The sequence below is a fragment of the Solanum stenotomum genome, unplaced genomic scaffold (genome assembly GCF_019186545.1).
Source record: "Solanum stenotomum isolate F172 unplaced genomic scaffold, ASM1918654v1 scaffold5963, whole genome shotgun sequence".
Classification (NCBI taxonomy): Eukaryota; Viridiplantae; Streptophyta; class Magnoliopsida; order Solanales; family Solanaceae; genus Solanum; species Solanum stenotomum.
Genome location: NW_026035976.1, coordinates 1,840 through 25,184, shown reverse-complemented (window position 1 = coordinate 25,184; position 23,345 = coordinate 1,840). Strand labels below are relative to the sequence as shown.

Here is a 23,345-nt window from a genome sequence, read left to right as displayed (position 1 = left end):
CACATATGCATTTGGTCTAATTATCATGGGGGTTAACTTTTGGTTAAGATTGCAAACTTAATTCCTACTTCCGATCTCTGGTTGATGCTCGAAAGAGATTGATTGGAATGGGTAATTATTTTGATACTAGAAATTTAGGTTTTGTAAAACTCCAAAAATTTCTAAGTTAAGCTCCTAACCATTCTTGAATTGTGTATAAGTCGTACTAAGTGAATCTTAATTTTTTTATGTGTAAAGGTCAATTTTTTAGTGTGGAAATGATTTTGGATATCCATTAAGGTAACTAGAAACTCCTACCACAAAGCTGAGTTGAAAGTTTCTTTACCGATTAAGTTTTGATGTAAGATTCTCTTTCGGTCAACTTCAAACGACAATATTTCTTAGAATATGAACAGTTGTGTGACCCATAACATATCAAATTAAAGGTTTTTGAATCTTTTTTCTAACGCCACCAAGTTCGCAACAATCCAAGTTTTGAATAAAAGTTATGACCATTTTAGTAACCTGATACAGTGTAGTGACGAATTAGCCGGTGGGAAAAAATTTAAAAGGGTCGTTAATGTCTTTTTACCTCTAAGAAAACCCTAAATGAATTTGTTGACTAATTAAAGACCAAAACCAATCAGATTTTCATTTTTTAATCCCCCATTCTCTTCTCTCTCAAACCCTAAGACAAAACCTTAAGGGAAAAATCAAAGTAAAAGACTCAATTCAAGATTCTTTCAATCTTTTTCAAGATTATATTCTTTCAATCTTTTTCAAGATTCTTCTTAAAGGTAAGTCTTTCTCCAAGAATTCCATTCTTTCCAACTCAATTTTCTTCATACAATTATGAATCATTATGAGAATCCTAATTCTTGACCATAGAGTTTCAGGAAACTAATTCAAGAAATCTCAAAAATGCTTTTCTTGATTTTTCTCCTTCAAGCTAGGATTTCAAGGCTTCTAATCAAGTTCTTCTTCAAGATTCTTCAAGAACCTTGTTCTTCCAGGTATGTAAGGCTATCATAGTGTTGGACTAGTTCGTCCTCATGCCCTACATCTACTTTTAAATCAGTAAAAGAGTAATCTAGAATTCTATCCCTAGATTTGAGTATTACTAAGATGAGTTGACTTTGAGTTCTTGAGTTCCTGATTCTTTTTGAAATTCTATTTCTAATTATTGAATTGTTATATGTTATGCATTGAGATTGTTGAGTTGATTCGTTCATGTCTATATTTCAACATGAACCCTATGAATTGAGTATTCTTGATATGAGTAGTATCGTTGAGTTCTATGTTTTTGAGTTCTAAGTTCTTGAGTCTTGAGTTATGAGATCCATATTGCTATTAAGGCCCCTGAGTTGAGTCGTCGTGTTCGTAATTCCACATGAACCCTACGAATTGAGTTATAAATTTTGAGAAGCATTTTAAAGCCAACACTTGAGTTCTTAAACTGAGTTTCGAGAAAGAAAAGATGAGTTTTGAGAAAAGAGTTTCTAAAACATGATTAGCATGACAATTGAGTATGCCATCAATGTATGACCAATATGGTATCTAGTTATACCATCAATGTTTATGCAGTATGACTTCTTGAGTCATCAATAATCATATTAAAATATGATTTGATATGTTTTTAAGAAAGACTTTTCAAGTATGAGTTGAGTAAGAGTATAAGGGGACTATGTATTCCCATAGGCATCAATTTTTACTTTAATAAAGAGAAACTGAGATTTCTAAATGAGTTATTTCAAGAGCAGTTACCTCTTTTAAGAGGGTAGTTTAAGCAATTATCTCAAACAGAGGAAGAGTTATATTTTTAAACACATGGGCATGAGTATATATTATTGAGAGTAGTATTGTGCACCAATATGGGGATGAGTTTTGACAACTCAAAATCCTCATAAACCATGTCTGCCAACATGGGTAAAGTGTCATACTTTTTAGACAATTTGCTTATTGCTTTTAAGCATAGCTTAGTGGATCCAGTTATTTGAGGATGTCCTATACTCCGGTAAGGTATAGGACAGTTCTGGCAACGTAGGCGAGATGTTGTATCATCACGTTGCTCATAGTGATGGTTGTCAGTTAGAGAATCTCCCAAAAACGAGTAATGATTTTATTATTGTATTTTTATATACATTTGAGTTATTATCCACTATTTTAAAGGTTTCATGTATATGTTATCTTTTATTGTTGCTTTCTGTTTGAGTTGAGTATCCTGAGTTTGAGTTGAGTATCCTGAGTTGAGTTGAGTATCTTGAATTGAGTTTAGTATTCTGAGTTGAGTTGAATATCCTTGAGTTGAGTTGAGTTGAGTATCCTTGAGTTGAGTTGAGTATGTCTTCCCTTTTATTAGATTGAGCTTCTACTTATGTTGTCGAGTTCCCTTTACATGCTCGTTCATTACATGTACTGATGCTATTTGGCCTGCATTGTTTCATGATGCAGATACAGGTATTCATGATCTTCATCAGACGTTTCGTTGAGGTCATGTGATATTCCAATCAGCTTTGGTGAGCCTTCTTATAATCCGAAGGGCTTCATATTTACCTTACAATTAGTAGTTTTGAGATATCGTGGGTCTTGTCCTGATATCATTTTGTATAGTAGAGGCTTCATACATAGACAGAGTTGAGGAGTTTTTCTGTAATTTCTTTTTTTGAGTTGTTTTATAAACTAAGTATATCTTTTGAGTATTGGTTAGACATTTTAAAGTTGAGTATTTGAGTTTTATGAATTTAATTTAGTTTTAAGCTTTTGTATGCTTCAGTTAAACTTCCGCTTGTAGTCAGCCAGGATAAGGGTTCACTTGGGACCATCAATGGTTCTCGAGTGCCGACCACATCCAAGGTGTAGACTCGGGTCGTGACAGGTTTGATGTCTATAACATGCTTGAAAATAGAGGTTATGGGTCGGATATATTTGCCCTGTTCTTGGAAGAAAGAATAGAGTAAGGTATTGAGTTTTTTAGGTTTGAACTTAGATGAGACTGAAAGGAGATTCTATGCATAGATGCTGTGATATCAAAAGATGATTAGAGTCAAAGAAGATGACTTTGCCTATTCACGAATATTCATCACTATAGAGAAGAACAATTACCCCATATGTGACATCGATTTCCATTCCTCGTACCCATAGATTGCTTGTTTATTCTTGAATTCTTCAATACTTTAGTTTAATTGCGATAATTGATAACCAAAACTTTATATTAAATTGGTGGAATTTTCCACCCACTTTTTCTTACTATTGCAAATGAGTGATTTTAAAGTCTAAATTTCTTGATATGAATTCTCCACGATATACCATTCTCTATGGGTTTCGACTCCGACTCTTCGTTGAGTTTTTTATTGACTACAACTACTGTCTCTTTTAATTGGTTTTAAGGTGTACATTTGAGCGTTATAAAAAATAAGGCCGCTGCCAAAAATGGTGGTTGAGAATTCTAATTGAGAAATTAGATTTTAATTTTGTTTATTTGTAGTAGATTTGTTGTTTGGTGTTGTTGTTGGCTGATTTACATATTTACGCAATGAGTGACCTTGGAAGTGATAACGATAGTCACTTTGTCAAAACGACAACATGGGTAATTTGAATGACATGCACATGAATATTATTCAAACCACGGGAGTAATCCGGATACCTCCCACAACCGGGAGGGTCGTGTTTCACGTAACTGTGATACAATTATTCCAAAGGAAAGAAAATTTTGGGGGTCTAGCTCATGAGGATCCCAATGAATACCTTTGGAATTTCATAGAGGTATGTGGATCCTTTGTGTTCAAGAATATCTCTCAAGAGTACGTAAGGTTGAGGTTATTCCCGTTCTCTTTAACGGGAGATGCTACAAGATGGTTGACAGAATTGCCAAATAATTCTATCACTTCATGGGAAGAGCTAACTGATGCCTTCTTGGAGATACTCTTTCCACCCTCGAAGATGGTTAAACTTTGAATCTAGATCCAAAATTTCAAGCGTATTGGAGGTGAACCTCTACATGAGATGTGACTGAGGTTCAAGAAGCTGCTTTTGTAATGTCCAACGCATGACGTTCCAGACAACTTGCTATTGCAATACTACTATTGTAGCCTTGATTTAGTCAATAAAGGTGTGGCTAATCAGTTAGTCTAAGATGGATTAATGAGACAACCGTATGATGTGGTTGCTAGATGATATGACTAAGTTCAACCGAGCATGGCACACTAGAGAGGACCAAGTGCCTCCTCTACAATTGAGTTTACGCAACGAACAAGTTGAGAAGTATCATGAAATAGATGAAATCATGACCATAATAATGACCCATATCGATTTATTGTCTAAACATGTCATGGGAGGTGAACCCAAGTCAGTAAATGCGGTTAGAACTAATAGTGGGTAGTGCTCGAATGATGTCAAATTTGAGGCATTATACAAAGAGGAAGTTCAATACTTAGGAAATCAAATGGGGGAGGGGGGGTGGGTTCTCACACCAATTATCAACGACAAGGTGGGAAGAAAGGTTGGTATAAGAATAAAGATGATGGTTGTAAAGATTGGAGGGGTGGAAATTGGAGAGATAGGGAGACAGAAAAAGATAGGTACATGCCTCCCCATGATCATCCATGCCCAAAAGAACCAGCTTGTTCAGAAGGAAGCCAGATTGAAGACATGCTTGCAAGGATCTACAACTAGGTTGAAGGGTCCGATAAAGTGTTGACGGAATTGAAAAATGACTTCTCCACTTCATCCCAGACGGTGACTTCTCACTCGTTTTCTATTAAGAAGCTGGAGTCCCAATTTGATCAAATTTCCACTCATCAAAATCTAAGGCAAAAGAGAATATTTCGTAGTGACACCATCCCAAACCCCAAGAATGATTGTTTAGATTGATCACTATGTCGTTCTACAACATTAAATAAGGCTCTTCATAGGAGGCAACCCAAGTCTTTATTTTGTTTTTATTGAGTGCATGCTGAGAAGAGATTGAGAAGGGAAGCTTGAGCTATGCCAAGACCCAAACGGTGATACGTCGAAGGCATCGTTCAAACTCATTCTTATCTGCCTTTTGAGCTTCAACACATGAAAAAGTGTACTTTCAAAAATCGGCAATCAGAACTCCAAAAGACAATCCACAAAAGTGCAATACGTGGATTCCAATGGGTCCGTCAAATCATCCTTAAGGTTTGGTGTTTTTTAGGAATGTTCAGCGAGAGTAAGCTACAATTAGAGATTCACCGAATGTTTTAGGTGATGTTAGTCGTGACTACCGAACGAAATTGGTATAAAAAGACCAAGGGTCTTTTCAAATTAAAAAATCAAACCCTTTGATATCTTGAAGTCTTTTTCGCTCCTTTCACTTACTTTGCTTCATTTGAGTGATTGTGAGTCCTTGTGTGTATTTTCAAAGTTTGAGAAGTGCATTTTCTTTGATTTTCCAGCCAACCCAACCCTATTTCATTGAATTTCTCAAATTTTTTTCGTACTGAGAGTGATTTTTGAATTTTGTTGAGATTTTTTATCTTTAACTTGCATGTTGGGTATGGGCTTAAAGCCATTACTTGTTATTGTATGCTAGATTTTGACGGGTAGCATCATATTATGTGATTTGAACTAGAATGTGTATGCCTACAAAATGCAAATCTTGTTTGTGTTGGTTGATACTTGAAATAAGATGATAAATGTGTTGGGTATGAGTCCAATTTGATGTGGGTGAAGTCTGATTAACCCAGTATTGACCCAATTGCATGATTTTTCCCAATGATAGACAAGGTGACCACTTTCTTAAGGGTAAATCGTCAATTAGTGCAATAGTTAGAAATATCTGGGGAAATTCTAAGTACCCATGGGTAGATAAGTATATAGGTCGATTATAATGATGGGGGAAACTCGTATTTGTTGTATATGTTGGGTAAGTTGTGAAAATTAGGCACTTCGCCTTTTTAGCATATATATGACCTTGAGTACTGTCCCATTCGGCGGTCTTGTCTTAGTCTGCTGAACCAATTTGGCAAATCGCTGAGTGGGAGTATCCCACTTGATGCTTGTGTCTTTTCAATTTGCATTGTCTTAATTGGCGAACTTGTCTTAGCACACCAAAATCGGCTTAACAAATTACCGAGTGGCATTGACTTCATTTTTTGTGCCTGAACCCTGAGATATTTGCTATTGTCTACTTCGACGACATCACAGAGCTCGATGATCCTGTTTGGCAATCCGCCTTCCCGATAGGCGAGCCTCATGAATGTTTTTGAAGTTTGATTTTAGTTGTGGTTGATTTCAACTATCCTACACAAATTTTATATTTGAATGTGTGCCTGCCTTGCAGGAAATGACATGAACAAAGAGTAAGAAAGTGGTTATTTCTGACACTATGTCAGACAGAGATTCACCTCCTTCTCTAAAGAGACAAAGAGGACTATCCATTAACGAGCCTTCAGAGGCTCCTTATCGTCAGCAAATTACCACACTAGAGTCATTTACCCAAGACAGTGTACCACCCAAAAAGGGGATGGTGAGAAAGAGGATTGAGATCAGGTCTAAATTGGTGCATCCCTCCTCTGTACAAGCACTGGCTTCTAGAGACCTCTTAGTTATCGCTTCAAGAGCCCTAAATAGGCTGAAAACTACTGGAGAGAGGAACATTCTTGAGGAGGGACATATCTCCATAGATGGAGTCCTAAGTGACTACCCATTTATTTAGGATACTATTGAGTTTAATAAGTTTGAGGGGTTCACAAAGCCAAGAAACCCCTACATTCTTTCTTGGGTGTGGGAGTTCTACACTGCATATGCCCAGGCCCTCCCAAAGAATTGAAAGGGCACAGTTTAGAAGCCACTTGAAGAAGTGTAGGTGCGTGGCAAGAAAGTCTAATGCGACACCTAATCCATTAACACTGCAGTGAGAAGGCCGATATTTGAGTCAGATTTGTACTCACTTCGGATACGTCATGACTTGGAATCCTTGATAGGGTGGCTGGCCCCCTTAATTTCTGATTCTTCTTTCTCCTGGATGGCTAATGGTACCCAGATCGAGAAGAAAGATTTGAATGTGGTGGCGAGATACTGGTTTGGCTTCATCATCAGCTACATAATTTCGTCACAAAATGAGTGTTTCCTTCACCATGACAAGGCAGTCTTGCTAGGCACAATCAATGACAGAGAGCAAATACATGTCGGTGCCATTATAGCTGATGAGATTTTGATGAGAGCTAGGCAGGAGCAGACGTCGCTCCCATTTCCGATATTAATTATGCAGTTGTGTGAGAGGGTAGTAGTCCCTTTACGGGCATCTACAGATGTGAGGATCACACTAGCTTTATCCAATGATATCAGACGGATTGAATCTGATTGGTTGTGGGAAGATTTGGCTCGGAAGAAGCTGCCAAAACTAGACTCGATGCCCGTGATTGATCCCACTACACAAGCAACTAAGGCTAGCGTAATACTCTTTTTGTGGAGTAGGCATGTATTTCTACACCTTCTGTCATACCTTCCTCTACTGCTGCCCCTACTACCTCTATATCTGTTACTGCTACCGTGAGACCTTCCCCCTCTCCTACTTTTCATCCTCCCTTGACCCAGGCATTGATTAACCATATGGGCAGCCTTTCCCAGTTAGCAGATGTTAGAGCCGCTCGGGTTGAGACGGACATGCCTAAGATCATTGATTAGGCCATTAAAAAGGCATTAACTATGTTGATAGAAAGAGTGGGCAAGTGTGAGGGGATGATTAAGAGTCATAGCGTGGTTTGGATAACTTCACAATGAGATTAGAGGTTTGAAAGAAGGTTGAGGGTAGCTCTGGTACATTAGTTGCCATGAAGGACGAGCTTGCTACCCTGTGAATGGACGTGGTCCAATTGCACTCTACGTATATATCCATGCTTTAGGCCCTACCAGATGCACTTGCCTCTGTGCCTGAGATTCCTAGTAATGTACCTATTCCTAGTGAGCAGCCAGAGATTGCTGTGGGTGTTGATGCTGCGGATGATGAGAGTGAGAGGGCCGAAGATGAGTTGACCAAGGAGACATACGAGAAGAAGTTAAGGAGCGAGGAGCATGTGATTGCTCAGACCTTGACTAAGATTCATGAGATTGAGGAGGTCATTGTTCCGGCGACCCTGGAGCGGTCCCTTCGGGAGACTTCAATGATTGGCATTAGTGGAGTCACTTTAGACTCTCCCATCCTCCCGACTACTGAGACGGGCATTGATTCCTCGTTAAGCCTTCCTTGCCGCCTCTAGTGATCATATTGTCTGGCATCGATGCCCCTTGTTGACATTCTTTAAAGGTACAACGTCACGGTGACTCTAAAAAAATCAATTTAAAGAGAATATAACAATTTTAAAAGGAAAAGGGAGTCACCACCTAATTTGAGGGAAAACTAGGAAAAAAATTAATTAATGAACTTAGAAGAATTTCTACGAAACTAATGGATTCTCAGTAAAGGTTCAAGTAATTTCGAAGGGAAGGTATTAGGCATCCTTCAAAATCCACCAACTGTGGTTCCCGACTGAAATCATTTTTTCAAATTGAGGATGAGATAAAAACAATATACAAATATAATAAACATGTGATATACACAAATAATAAAATAAAATAATAATATTAGTAACGGCCTAAGGTTTGCCTATCGTCAATATATTTACACAATGATGAAATTCGAGAAGCTTCCTCAAAAAGTACCTCTAGGTACCTAAAAGACACTTAGTAAAAGTGTTACTAATAAATAAATATGAATAAAAATAAATGAATCACATAATAGCTTAAATAAAACCCATCTTATTAACATAGGAGGCCTTGGAAATCGACGATAATTTCTTCATTGGCCAATTCTAACATACAATATCTATAAACTTAAATTAAATTTCCGTCTTTTAAAGTGGGGAGGCGTCCAAAATCGACGGAGAGATTTCTTTATTGACCAATTTAAATTTGTAACTAGTTAATATCATAATAAGGTTAACAACAAAAATAACATATAAATCACTCAAAAGGAATAACTAAAAAAACTCATAAAAAATCACGAATTTTTAGATTAGTCCACTAATAACATAACATCAATACAAGAGACGAAATAATCAATTAAACATCAATAAACTGTGAGTTCAGAGAGTAAAAATTGATATAAAAATGAGGAAAACTACATTAAAAATAGAGAAACCAATAAACATAACGACCACACATATTTTAATATACTAGATTCACCGCACGTGCGTTGCACGTGGTTGCTTCGTCTTAAGATTGTTAATGTTAGATAATATTTTGGTACTCAATTTGGCCCATATTTTTTGTGTTTGTTGCCACTTTTTTTCAAGTCGGTATTATGTGGCCTTGTAGTTCTTAAGGCCAAAAAATTCCCACACATGCGGTAGTTTTTGGTGTAAGTATTGCAGTAGATGCTGTGACCGCCCATTTTTTTTTATCACCGGTTGAATATTTGGTGAAACATCTCATAGATGGTTGCACGATGTGTATTTCCATTTTAGAAATGGGTAACATACCTGCTTGGTTTTGATGTGTACTACTTGGGTGAAGTTATATTCAATCTGAGAAGTGCAGTGTTGATCTTGTTGTGTACTTAAATTTGTGATTTCTAATTTTGAAACGCCAGTTGACTGTGTATTATACTTATGGTAGTTGTATGTCTAGTCTTAACTCCCTGTACCGTAAGCCGTATCTTGTTAATCTACATTTTAGTTGTTCATCCTATGGCTTTGTAAGTAATTATTCATTAAAGCCTACTTACTGACCAAACACACATCTGTACTATTTGTGTTATGGGGATTTTAGAGTAGCGTCGTCCTGTTAATTTGATTGTACGTTATTTATTGTTAAGTAATTTTGCTTGACTTAACAATCTGCCCTATTAGTTATGTTCCATCATGACCCCTTTACAATAAGGTTTAATCATTGTGTACTGTATATTTACATAATTGAATAAACACAAAAGTAATGTCTTATTTGGTAGTTGCCTGATGTTGTTTATATTCTCTCCTCTTCCACCATACTTACGAATGCATCCACCCATTCTTCATTAGCTTCATGTTGTGTAGTGTTTATCCCTGTTTGATTTATTTGAATGCTGGTATTAATCAAATATCTCCTAAAACTTCCTTGTAGACAATATTTCTTGTGTATGTTCCTGTGTGTCGCTCTGGTTGTTCAGTCATTACCAATATTTTAGTCGTGTCCATAGATATTCCTCTCGATAGTGCCACATACAATTGACCATGTGAGAATACATGTTGTGGTAGGTACAATCCAACATTTGGTATTGTTTGACCTTGTGCCTTATTTATTGTCATTGCAAAACATAAACATATTGGAAATTGTTTCCGAATAAATTTGAAAGGATAGCCTTTATTCTCAGGTGGTGATAGTTGTATTCTCGAAATAAACACTTGTTTTGTGGAATATTGACCTGTTGTTATTTCTGCATGTATGACATTCATGTCGAAACCTCTACAAATCAGTCTTGTCCCATTGCACAACCCATTTGAGGGGTCTAGATTTCTCAGCATCATTATGGGTGCATTTTCTTTTAGAACCAACCTAATGCATACAACTTAATCATTTATCAGGTGTATTGTATTTGTAATAGTGCCAATTTTGGTTATTTCATTTGTGTTATGAGCTAACATAATAATAACAGTTATGTTTAAGTTTTGATGTATTTGATAATGTACCTATGTGGCGGTAGTCCATTTGGTGTTAAGGTGTTGAGGTATTCTTCTTGATAGTAGTTGTTAGTATCCTCTTCCGCTTCGTCAAAGCTGATGTATGTTTTTGTTTCTCCTGGGAATTTTCCAATCATCAATTCATTTAGGTTATCTACAAATTCATTTCGACTTGCTAAAATGGCCCGTTCTGTTATGTACTCAGTAGATTTGTAATTTTGTTCAATGGCTGGGAAAATTTCCCTGACCAATGATTCTTCCGGATTACCATCCTGTATTTGTTGGACAATCATTTGTTGCGGCAGCGCTATCAAGTTTTCTTTTATTGTGGTTTCTTCTCCGTTTCCAATACGCAGCAACAACTCACTGAAAGTTGTATCTGTTCTTGCTCGCATATTTGTGGAAAGTTGTATCTTTTCCATCAAAGGCCACAAATACGACCTTACTAAACTTGCATCTACCGTCTCTGCTTGTGTAGATTTTGGTACAACAGGCAGTACTTGTCGGAAGTCGCCTCCAAACACCAAGATTTTTCCTCCAAATGGTGCATCTTTATCCATTATATCACGAAAACTTCTGTCGACTGTTTCAATTGTGTGCCGCTTCGCCATGGGTGCTTCGTCCCATATTATTAATTTGGCCTGTCTAATTAGTTTTGCTCCGCCGCCTTGTTTTGACATATGTGTCATAGTTGTCTCATTTGCTTGTAGGGGTATTCCAAATCTTGAGTGTGCTGTGCGCCCTCCCGGCAATAGTGCTGCTGCCACACCACTGGTTGCACAAACCAATGCTATCATACCTTTTGATCTCACGTTGGCCAGTAATGCCCGATATAGGAATGTTTTCCTGGTTCCCCCAGGGCCATCTACAAAGAATAAACCTTCTGTTTCTAAATTGACCCTTTGTAGAATGGTATTGAAAGCTTTCTTTTGTTGTTGATTCAATTTGGATTCGGCGGCTGCATCCTTAACTGACACCTTGACATTCATTTCTTCTATTATTTCTCTACATTCACGTGTGTTTTGTTGATGTATTTGTTGTTGTATTTGTGGTATGTCATATTTGTCAACACTTTGTCCCATACTCTCCAAGTAATAATTTATATTTTGCAACGTACATTGGAGTTGTGCCTCGGCTGTGGTGCAATGGCTCCTTTGAAAGTCTACAGACATATCAGCGTAATATGTGTCCCAAAGACTTCTCACATCCGTAGGGTTGCAATGAACTAAGATTGTTGCAAACAAACTTCGAATTGCGGTTGGCATCTTGAAGGTGACAGCCTCGCGTAAACATTCAGAAATGCTATTATCCGATTCTAATAACCCTCTTTCTTTGGCTGCCTCTTTAAACGTTTCACACTGCCTTCCATTAACAGTTAGTAAGTTTTCAAATGAAGTGGCTCCTCGTACGTGATTCAATAATAGTCTTTCGTAATACCTTTCTCTTTCTCTAGGATTTGCTGTGATATTGAGTAGATTCATTTAGTATCTTCATTGTGTGTGATTAATTAATATGGACAGTATGTGTAATTGTCTTACCAATATTTATGCATCCAATGACTGTGCGTGATTTTCTTTTTGTCCATATTTTGGATTGTGAGTTCCATACATAGTGTTCCGGGAACTCTCTGTAAAGATAATTGCGAGCCTCTGTGTCTATAGAGCACATCCTAAAATACTCCGTGAGCATAGTTTTTTGTACAAAGTCTGATTACAGAATACTTTGTAGATTTTGCTTCTTCCAATAGCACACTACATATGGTTTAGTCATTATAACATAAACTGATGTTCTATGTAGGTTAGAAACTATTTTTGTAAATCGCATTTTTACTAAAATTGTTAAATACCTGCTTGTTTGCCCGGAAGATGTAATTGTAGATTGATAACTGTCGGTTGCATTTCAGTTAGATTAAACTCATATATTCTCCACATTGCTTCTGGTGGTGAGACCCATCGTGCATCTTGGAAGCTTCTGATTTCATCAATGAATTTTTCCCCCTCGTCAGATTCTATATATACGGCACATTTATCGTGGCCTTTATATATATTTGTACAGATATTTTATTGCTTTAACTCCTGAGCAGACTTCAACTTTAATGTGGCAATTATATCTCATCAATGAATAGGGATTATAAGGTACAACCCATTGGTTATTCATCTTCATTTCACGGACCTCACTTGTTCTCCCATCATTTCTTCTTTTGTAAATTGGATATCCATCCTTTCCTTGTATTGTTTTGGTGGTGAATGTTCTTGGGTAATGGAATTTACATTGTCCATCTTTCATACACGGGCTCGACTTACGTTTATCCCCGCAAGGTCTATGTATCATATGTTTGATAACTAATGCGTTCAACTCTGGATGTGTCTTTATTAGGGATTTCTGCACTAATGTATTTATCATACTCATCTGGTGATCGTATCTTGTTTCCTTCTTTAAATATTAGAAGTAGGTGTATATGCGGTAAGCCTCTCTTCTGAAATTCTACAACAAAGACATGTGCTGCAATGTGTCCGAATATTTCTTGTTTTAAAATTTGATCTTTCAAGTCTTGCAATTTTGCTCGAAATACTCTGGTTACCAAATCGGGTCTTTCTTGAGGGAGTTGTCCTGGACACAATTGTTCTGAAATCTCAACCCAATCTGGGTTACATGTCATGGTGATGAAAACATCTGGTCGTCCAAACTCCTGAACCAAAGCCATTGCATCCATATAACGGCGACGCATATCCCTAGGCCCTCCAATAAACGATCCTGGTAGTAATACCATTTGTCCTACCTTGTCTCCTCTACACTCACCAGCACTGACACTGTCAACAATACGTTCGAGTATCTCCCTTCGATAATTTGATTGCTCGAATCTATAATATTCTAGTCTGGTTGTTTCTATCTTAATGTATATGTCCACCACAAATTGCTGCAACAATCTCCCGCACAGTAATAGTATTGATTTGTCACCCGTTCGTACTTGTAGTCTATAACAATAGTACTCCCTACATGAAATACAGCCTTTTGTTTCACGTCGTACAGCTACATGAATTGTTAAGAAATAGACTTAGATAACTTATCCATATAACGTTAGTAGTAGCAGTATATTTTAAGTTAAAAGGTGTAATATGATAGTCCAATGATAGTATATTATTGTCAGATATATTGAAAGGTGTTTACCTTGTGCTTCATTGGCCAACAACCCCACAACAGTTGTGGATGATAATCTTGCCGATTCGACGCTCGTATTTGTAGGTGTTTGGCTGTTGTTGATCTATTTTCGACATTTTTGTATTCCTTGGTGCCAACCTGCTTCTCCTCTAGGTAAAATTAACGGATATTGAAGCGGATCATAACAACCATAATAATGTTTTACTCAATGTTTACTTCCTGAATGTTCATGTACTGCAATATCTCTTTCAAATAGTGTATTTGGATTGTTTCCGTCTACCCAAATTGTTGCAACCTGATCCACCGACGGTTTGTTATACACCCTTTGATCTAATGAAGCATTTGCAGCTATGCGTACTTGCAGATTTTGTAAGTTTGTATGTTCTTTAAGCCGTGAGAAGAATTTTGCATATGGATTCCCCTCCATTATATTTCTTAATTTGGTCATGACTTCCTCTGATAAATTTGCATCTTGTAGTGCCGTCATTCTATTGGCTAATTCATGGTCAGTATCATAGAAGTATAGTTGAAAGTATCGTGGTCTGTTGTTGTTTGGAATTAACGATGGTAGATCATGATATATCTGACCTTGTGCCTTGAAACTGTAAACTCCTTTCCTAGAAGATGCCAATTCTTTGTCCAGCTTAACTCCAAATGATGTAAAAGCAAATATGCTATTATACGCACGTATATTTTTCCTGAATAATTTTGCGTCATCTGCATCCGCCACAAATAATTCATAAAAGTCATCTGCCACTTCATTGGGTGCTAAATTGATACATCCACTTGCGCAACAGAATGTTGGTGGCTCATATTCAAACCTCAAAGCATGGCAATAAGTGCAATCTTGTTTTTTTTTCAATCTGTGAGTTGTTGGTCGTCTGAAGTTTCCATTAGTAAGCCCTATAGCACAAACCATAATAATATATAGTTAGAGAATGTTATTTTATGTTGACAACTATTTTTTGGAATAATTTTTGGTGTAGAATATTTGATCAAATATACCTCCGTCAACATTATCGTCAGATATAGCTAGTCGTTTAATTTTTTTTTTGCGGCTTCTTCACTCGGGGTTCATGAACATGGGCATCTTCAATTTGATCATGCGAGGGCAGTACTCTTTCCATTGTTTGCAGCCGCTTGTCTACATCCGTTAGTATTTTACGTTTCACCCCTGGTGCAAATAGGATGTGATGATGTTATAATTTTCAATCTTTAGTCGGCCTGATATGTAAAATTTGGCATTTAAATGACATTTTGCTAAGCATACCTGTTGTTCTGAGCGGCATCTTCAAGTGATCTTCCATGGTTTATTGAACTGTCCTGAAGGTAATGATCTCCTGTTTGGAATTACTATTATTTATGTATTACGAAGTTGACTATTTAATAGTGTGTGCTAGTGTAGCAGGAAGCTAAAACATTTAAGGTGTTTATTAAGTAATATACAATTACCATGCATTGTGTGAGGTCCTATAGGTCGTCAAATTGTCCTAATATATACATGACATGAAAGTATGTATCTAAGACGATAGGTTTAGTATCATTTGATTAGCAAATTGATTAATTCCTGTATGAAATAACAGAAAGCATATTCTGTTAAGGTTCTGCCAGGTCCCTAAAAAAATAATCTGCCCATCAGTTTGATATGTACGCGTCTGTAATTATCCGGTCGAACTACTAATTGCATTCTCTATCCCTACAACCCCACTGGCTTTTAATGTTGTATTATATCGTGTTCAGGCACGTTGTTGGTTGCAAGGTTATATGTTTATTTTGGGATGAGAATATATGTTTTATTACCACCTTACGGTAGATTTAAAAAATGTAAGATGGAGCATTTGTTTTACAACCAACATGGATGAATTAATAGAATGCATATTCCCATATGGTTTTGGCAGGTCCCTTAAAGATTACTTTGGTACAGACCCTCTGTTTGATATGTGTGCGTCTATAATTAGCCCGTGTAAGTTCTAATTGCATTCTTTATCGATCCCCACAACCCCAATGAATTCTAATATTGTTTACATCTTGCTTAGCCTTGTTGTTGGCTGCAATGTTATCTGTTTATTTATGATTGGGAATATATGTTTTATTACCACCATACGGTAGACCAAAAAATGTATGATGGAGTCATTGTTTTACTACCATCCTGGATGAAGGGGCCTTGTGTGTATATTTGTATTTAGGAATAAATGAATAATGTCGAGGCCATTATTGTGTGTATTTTACAGAGCATGCTAATTTGTACCTTGGCGAATATGTGCAGGGAATTGAAGGGAACTTACAGTGTGTATTACGCGATGAGTGATGTTGCTGTGTTATTTTGAACTCGCGCAGGTGGTCTTTAATGTGAAAACAGAACAGAAGAGCATGCAAATTGAATCGACAGACGTTGCGAATATATGAAAGGATGATTGGTTTCCAATGTGTTGGTATTACGTATCGACTAAACAATGGTATTTGATGGGTACAGTTTTCGAAAAGATACTGGTAAAATTGATGAAGGTGTAAACTTTTCTGATTAATTTTACTGTGATGCTAGAGTACATTTGTGTTTTTTAGATGGGTTTGTTGAAGTAGTTCCACTGATTGAAGAGGCAACATTTGCAGCGATTTGCAATTAAAAACCAGAAAGTTGTGATGTTGCAGAGAAGGCGTGACTGTTGACTGAATGCCAGACAATCTATTTAGAGAGTGTTCTCGAACATGAAAATGATAATTGTGTCTTAAATCTGATGATGGCATTTGTAACTTCAATTTATTTACTGGTCCTTCTAATCTTGGCATGAGTATCTCTTCAAATTGTCTCATTCCATTTTCCTTTTGAATGTGATTGTTCCATTCAACTTGGTCTTGCTGAATGAAAAATTTACTTCGTTAATTTTTACTGCTATATGTTTCTGGTGAGGTTCTGTTTTATTTCAGTCTCTAACACTTAGCTTTTGCTTTCACTTACTGATATGATGTTTTCAAATGTGAAAGCCCAGCAACCTTCCTGACATGATTCATTGCATCATATTTTTTTCTGAGACAGTTGGTCATTACATTTGTCCTACTGAGAATTGCTGATTTTTTGTTCTACTTAATTTAGGAGTACTTGACCTTTAATGGTAAAGGTAAACAGTTCTGTTCCCTGATGTATTTATTGTTATCAGGTGAAACATTTTCTGATGTTGTTGGAAGTCCTTATTATGTTGCCCGCCTTTATTATAACGATTTTTTACAGAGCCATGGAGTAGCAATTGTCGTGAAATTAGGCAGGGGAACTCTCCTTAATCCATACGATAAAGGCTATTTTTATACCAATTGCAATAGGCCGATTAGGTAGTTGAAATTTGGTCATTTAATTTAAGGGAAAAATACTGCCGACACAGTGGAAGCAAAGAATATATTAAGAAGAGTAATACTGGAACATGACATGTAATTCAAGATGATGTATATCGTACTTGCGTAACAAATGGAATTTACATTTGAATTAGATATAAAATTAACAATTAGTAAGTAGTTATGAAGATAGAAACATTGAAGATGGAGTAAAAGCTACAAATTGTTTAAATACATATTTCTGAAAATACATCTATTTTCTATTGGCTTTTTGTTTCTTTTGTTTGATTTGGGCCGCTCCTTCTGTGTCTTTCTTGGCCCTCTTCCTGTATGTCCTTACTAATTTGGCTTCGTCTTCCACGATATGTGGCGCTTCATCTTCCACCTGATGTATTTTTTCAGCAATTAAGCTACGTCGGGGGCTTGGGTCATTCATATCAATTCTGACAAGAAAGTTGAATTGCTTGTCTTTACTCAACACCAATTTGCGGTAGTAGAAACATTTTTCCTTCTTGATAAGATGTAAGGAATTGGATATGTTAGTAGGTAAGGTTGCCATAACGGTACAAATTACACTATATAAATATCCTCTTACATTCAGTCAACTCTATACAGTAAGTTCATACCTTTACTAAGTTTGATTCAATGTACTCTTGCACGTTGCAGCCTAATATATATTTAGTTGCTTCAAAAAGAATGACTCGAGCACGGCGCTCTCCATTGCACACCTCAAGTCGTAAGCAATACCTTAAAAATTGAGGGTTGTAACTTTAATATAATGTGTTTAGTAATTAGTAAATATTGGTTCTTGTTTAAAAAGAGTATAACCGCATTTCATATTCGACATTGTCACTATTGCAATTGTTACAAGCGGCAGTGTCTTTGATAAATTGCACTTTTTTGTGGCACTTTTTGCAAGCCGAATACCATGGCTCATCTTTATTGAGTATGTCTTTAATTGTTGCGTTGAACTTGTACATACAATCCTGCACATCGCCAATCAAACATATTTGAGAATATATTTTGAACATACAAATGAGTTTATCTAATGGATAGCTTAAGTATAAGTTAGTATGTACCTCTGAATCAGCGAAAAATCCATCTAGAATTTTGGCCAATGGAACTTCAATGGCTCTTTTCATTACCTTAGTAGGCGTTATTGAAAGATCTTTGTTGTCGGCCTTTATGATTTCACGCCTGTATTTGCGATGTGGTTAGTTAACTGTATCACCCATTTAGAGTGAGGTATGAATGGTGTATAGTATTGTCAATTTTTCAGTCATTTTAGTATGTAAGTTTAGAACAATCATAATAGAGGAAATATGTATTGTTATAGCAATGTTCAATTGCACGTGATAGTTGTGACAGTTTGGTTAAACTAATAATGGAGAATATATTTGTGAAGTATGTAATGTACCATGCTCGAAGGTCGTTTGCTTTGTGGAACATTGGATTGATCAAGACGCTGCTCATAGGAATAGTAGAGATCCCAAAGCGGCCTAGTATGACAAGAGCATTTTAACGGTTAGAAACAATGAGTATAGGAAGTTTATAGTTGTTAAATAACGACAATACACTGTCACTACCTTTAAAGATTGAGACTCTAACGTCACATAAGGCCAGTATAGGCTTATCATCTTGCAGCTTTTCGAGGAATGAACCGTCATTTTCAGCAAAATCTCCCCATAGAGTGATGGTTGTATGTTCCATGCTGAAATAAGTGTTATAAGTGAATAGTTAATACATCATCTTTTCTATATACACATGGTAGTATATGCATCATTGCAACTTACAACTGATTTGTAACAACTATTTCCCGTCTTTTGGAATTAAGATTTTGAATGAGGGGGATTCACCGAAACTAAAACGCAAATCACGTTTGGAAATAGATTATGTAAATTAGAGATTAGAATAACGTAGTGGGGCATGAAAATAACAGCTTAGTTGTGTGGATAGTTACCTAGAATAGCACCATTAGGTAATTTATCAGCATGTTCCAATGATAAAAAGCCATCCGAGAATTTGTGAGTTGAAACCGCGTGTTCAGTCTCTTGTATGATTGTATTATCTGTAAAGGCCAATTCAACTTCTTTGTGGACAGAAGAGTAGTTGGGATTGACACGATCTAAGCGCCCTTTGGCGATGTAGTAACTCTTATTTGGCTTCAAAGAGTCCTTCCATGTCTCGATATGCTTATTAAATAGTGTTGCTTGAATCTTTGTCCCCTATTATTAAGCGGTGGAGGAATCGAATAAGTTCGAAAAAAATGAACCATAGTAAAATAAGGTAAGTAAAAGTGTGAATGTTGTTACCTATTCATCAACTAATATTATAGTTCGGAAAGTTCCTTCGTGCCTTGAATTTTTGTAAGGTATTATTGAACCCCTGCGAATAACTAAGACCCGCATCACCGAATCAACAGAGTTTTTTTGGTATATTGTTTATCAATAAACTCTGTTTTGCTAGTTCCGTTTCAGCCGCCATTTAGGTTGTATCTGGAAGAATGCAGTTACCTGGCAAAATGAGTGAAACAATGTTAACATTTGGCGTAATTGTGTATGGTGACGATTGATGAGGGCAGCGTCTGGTAATAGTATGCAACTTTTGGCGAAAATTTCAGGCAATTAAGACGTTAGTAGTAAGTTGTAATGTGTGAGAAATATAAGGTTAGCACTAACATATATACGAACATATGCTAACAGTAATAAGATGTAAAGATGCAATTCCTAAGGTTTGAAGTATCCCAAATATAGGACTTTTATAGTTGCAATTGGCAGGGAATTATGTATTATATATGTGTAAAGATGCCATTCCTAAGGTTATTTAGAAATACCCCAAATATAGGACCTTTATAGTTGCAATTGGAAGGGAATTATATATGTGCAGGCGAGGTAGTCGTATTGGTGCAGCATGGGGGAGGAGCAAAGTGGATGAGTGGATTGTTCGTGTAGCCAGTATAATGTGTGGAATGTGTTTCACATTGTGTGTTTGCAGTATGTGCAGGCGAGGTAGTCATATTGTTGCAGCAAGGGGGAGGTTCAAAGTGAATGAGTGGATTGTTCTTGTAGTCATTATACAGGGTGGAATGTGTTTAACATTGTGTGCTTGCAGAATGGCGTGAGCAAATATATGGTGCCAAGGAGTCTTGTCCCTGCAACTTTAAATTATTAACGGGATAACTTAGAAAAGGGATTCACTTACAACTTGTCTAAAAGCAGGGCAGAGAGGCAGATGATGCGTTTGTAAGTTTGCTGCGTGAAGAAAAAACAAATTAAAAATTGAAGGAAACTAATAGAAGCAGTAAGGTAGTATTGAGAAGGAGAGGGTGCGTTGATGCAAACCTGTGCGTTAAGCGTAATATACGTTCGATGGGTAGAAGTAATTGAGTTCATGAGTTATATATTCTGCGAAGTGATGGGTTGCGATTGTTTGATAATTCTGGGTGGACGTGTTTGTTTGGTTTGAATTTGGTGGCGTTTTAGAATGGTTGTGTAGTGTACGAAGGGCCATGTTAAAAGTTCAACAGGGGGAAGTGNACAAATTAAATTAATAAAATATGTGGTGTAAGGTGTAATAAATTGTTAGCATCTATAACAATATCTAAATATTATTATGGTTTTTTTAATCAAAATACCCGCCTGGGAAATAAATTAGGATATAAAAGAAACAAAATTGAGTGTCAAAAAAAGAAATTAGCAAGGTATAATGGTGACAATTATCTCAATTAACACAAAGAATCTTAAAGTTCAATAAAAGAATGAAGAAAAAATACTACGCTTGAGTACTAGGTATAATTTCATATCAAACCATTTTCTATTTTCCAAAAATAATTTTATTTTTCTCAATTTTCATATCCTTCCGAATAAGTAAGACAACTGTTTTATGGATTATATAAGTAAATATATACAAAATTTTCAAATAAAAAAGAGATGTAAGTATTATATATGTTAGCTTTTGAATAACTTTTTATTACTTCATAATCTATATCTATATAATAGGAGAGGTGATAACGCCTACGTGTCAACACCACAATTAATCTCTAATTTGAACTTTTAAATTATCAACTAATTAAATAGAATTAATTTAATATTTTAATCAAAGAAAAAAAAGTTACTGTTTTAAAAGAAAAGGTTGCAGTTTTTTAACCAATTAAAATTATTAGTTTTTTTTTAAAATTTAAAAAACGTTGCAGTTTTAGAAGACATGTTATAGTCTTTACTTTCCAGTTTTTGAAAAACAAATAAATATATAATAATAATTTAAAATATAATAATAATAATAATAATAATATTTTATCTTTTAAATATCTATATAATAATAATAATAATAATCTCCTATATATTTATAATTGGAGAGGTGATAGCGTCACATGTCAGTACCACAAAATTCAACTGTTTTATGTTTTAAAAAATAAAATTTAAAAATCTTTGAAATTTTCTTATAATAATAATAATAATAATAATAATAATATATATATATATATATATATAAAATAATGAATTTGAAATGCAAACAGTTGTTTCCACGAAAATGTTGGAATCAAATAANTACTAAAAATCTCAGTTTAAAGCAGTTGTACATAATGCAGAGGAGTTCTTGAATTTACCAAAAAACCAGGCAACTTACTAGAAGAATCTATTAACTCTGGAAAGTGGGACCCCTCTCTTGTAAAAAGTAGAGTACAATCAAGACCATTCTTTTTATTTTTTAATCTTTCCTAAAATTAGAATAAAGTCTAATCTAATTGATGTATTTTGCTAAGAAAAAAAAATGGTAAAAAATAAATTAGTATTAAATTAAAATTAAATAATAAATAAAAATATTTTTGAATAAAACTTTTTAAAGATTGTAAAAAAAAATCAGTATGATAAATAAAATGTACAAATGAAGTAATAAAGTAAACTCAGAATGCTCACTAAATTTTGAAATAATAATTCTTCAAGTATAATTTTAAAATTCTCCTAATTAAAATTGAAAAAAAAAATTCTTTGAATCTCATTTACAATAGAATGGTTTTCTCTTTAAGATTAATCAAATCAAAATTTAATTATTATAGTATATGGCCTATTTTATTTTTCAAGTTATCAATTAACACTTAATATTATTATTATGTTGTCTCTAATAAGAATCGAAAAATACAAATTAATACATTAATCATATTTAGATCATATAACTTATTGGTGATCAGAAAGATAAATTAATTGAAGTTAATTAAAATCTAGGAAAAAATTGACAATAAAAAATGCATAATTATAATACGGAAAATTGCATAATTTGAAACTATATGCAATCTTTTCATTAAACTAATACAAATAATAAAACAATACATATTATATTATAATTATATATTCATTTTACCAATAAAAATAAATAAATGTTTAATTTCTTTTATCCATTAAGATAAACTATCCATAGACTTTACCAAAAAAAAAAAAAAAATTATCCATAGAACTTCCTATAATTTAATATTAGGAAAAGTTTTATCAACAACTCTTTTCACTTAAATAAAATATTGAGAAACAAGAATTAAATCACCCCAAATAAGGATATTCTTGAGAATGATCCACAGTAAAATTGATTTAAATTTTGAAAAAAATACACAAATAGACCTTAAAACTAAATTAATTATCTAAAAATGCCAACACAAACTAATTCCCTAAATGGTCAATCGGATGTGCCCTTTTTGTTTTGAAGTTAAAACTTTTGTTAATATTCTTAAATCCTCTTTATTTGAGGTAAAATATTCATTCATCAGGTAAAATTACTTTAGAAAAAATTATTTGTCTACTACACTAAATTGTTCTCCTAATTTTAATGAACATAAAGTCAAAACTTTTTTCTCATCCTTTATCACTTTGTAAAGAATGAGATAATTCATTCTAATTTTCATCAAGTAGGTCATTATTTTTGTTTGTTAAACACATATTAAACAAATTTTAAGTATATTCAAAATTAATCTATAGATGGATCATCAGACTTTATTGCTTCATATAGTTTATGAAAATTGTTAATATATTGACACTCATAATTTTAATCTTTTCTCTTGAATAATTTTTATATAAAATAGAAAAAAAATATTATTAATTCAATATTTAATTCAAATATATATGTTTGACATGATGTTAAAAAATCACCGAATCATGTGATATTTTATTGTTCTTTCCTATCATGTTTATTTAAAAATATCATAATAATTTTTTTCCCCAAAACTAATTAAATTTCTAT

General features: G+C 34.8%; 2 protein-coding genes across 2 annotated transcripts; both read right to left on the bottom strand.

The window, feature by feature from the left end:
• Positions 1-10,618: 10,618 nt before the first annotated feature.
• LOC125852812 (ATP-dependent DNA helicase PIF1-like) lies at positions 10,619-12,118 on the bottom strand. The gene has a single exon (XM_049532501.1). The coding sequence runs from the start codon at positions 12,116-12,118 to the stop codon at positions 10,619-10,621; it is 1,500 nt and encodes a 499-aa protein (XP_049388458.1).
• An 839-nt stretch (positions 12,119-12,957) lies between these two features.
• LOC125852811 (uncharacterized) lies at positions 12,958-15,103 on the bottom strand. Its single transcript, XM_049532500.1, has 5 exons — positions 15,067-15,103; positions 14,013-14,699; positions 13,806-13,945; positions 13,596-13,667; positions 12,958-13,554 (listed from the first exon to the last, which is right to left on the bottom strand). The coding sequence occupies exons 1-5, from the start codon at positions 15,101-15,103 to the stop codon at positions 12,958-12,960; spliced, it is 1,533 nt and encodes a 510-aa protein (XP_049388457.1).
• Between the last annotated feature and the right edge of the window lie 8,242 nt (positions 15,104-23,345).

Coding starts and splice junctions, on each gene's coding strand:
- LOC125852812 (XM_049532501.1), bottom strand. CDS start 12,118: ATGAATCTACTCAATATCACAGCAAATCCTAGAGAAAGAGAAAGGTAT.
- LOC125852811 (XM_049532500.1), bottom strand. CDS start 15,103: ATGGAAGATCACTTGAAGATGCCGCTCAGAACAACAG. Junction 13,946..14,012: donor AGTACATGAACATTCAGGAA/GTAAACATTGAG, acceptor AATTTTACCTAG/AGGAGAAGCAGGTTGGCACC. Junction 13,555..13,595: donor TAGACTACAAGTACGAACGG/GTGACAAATCAA, acceptor AGATTGTTGCAG/CAATTTGTGGTGGACATATA.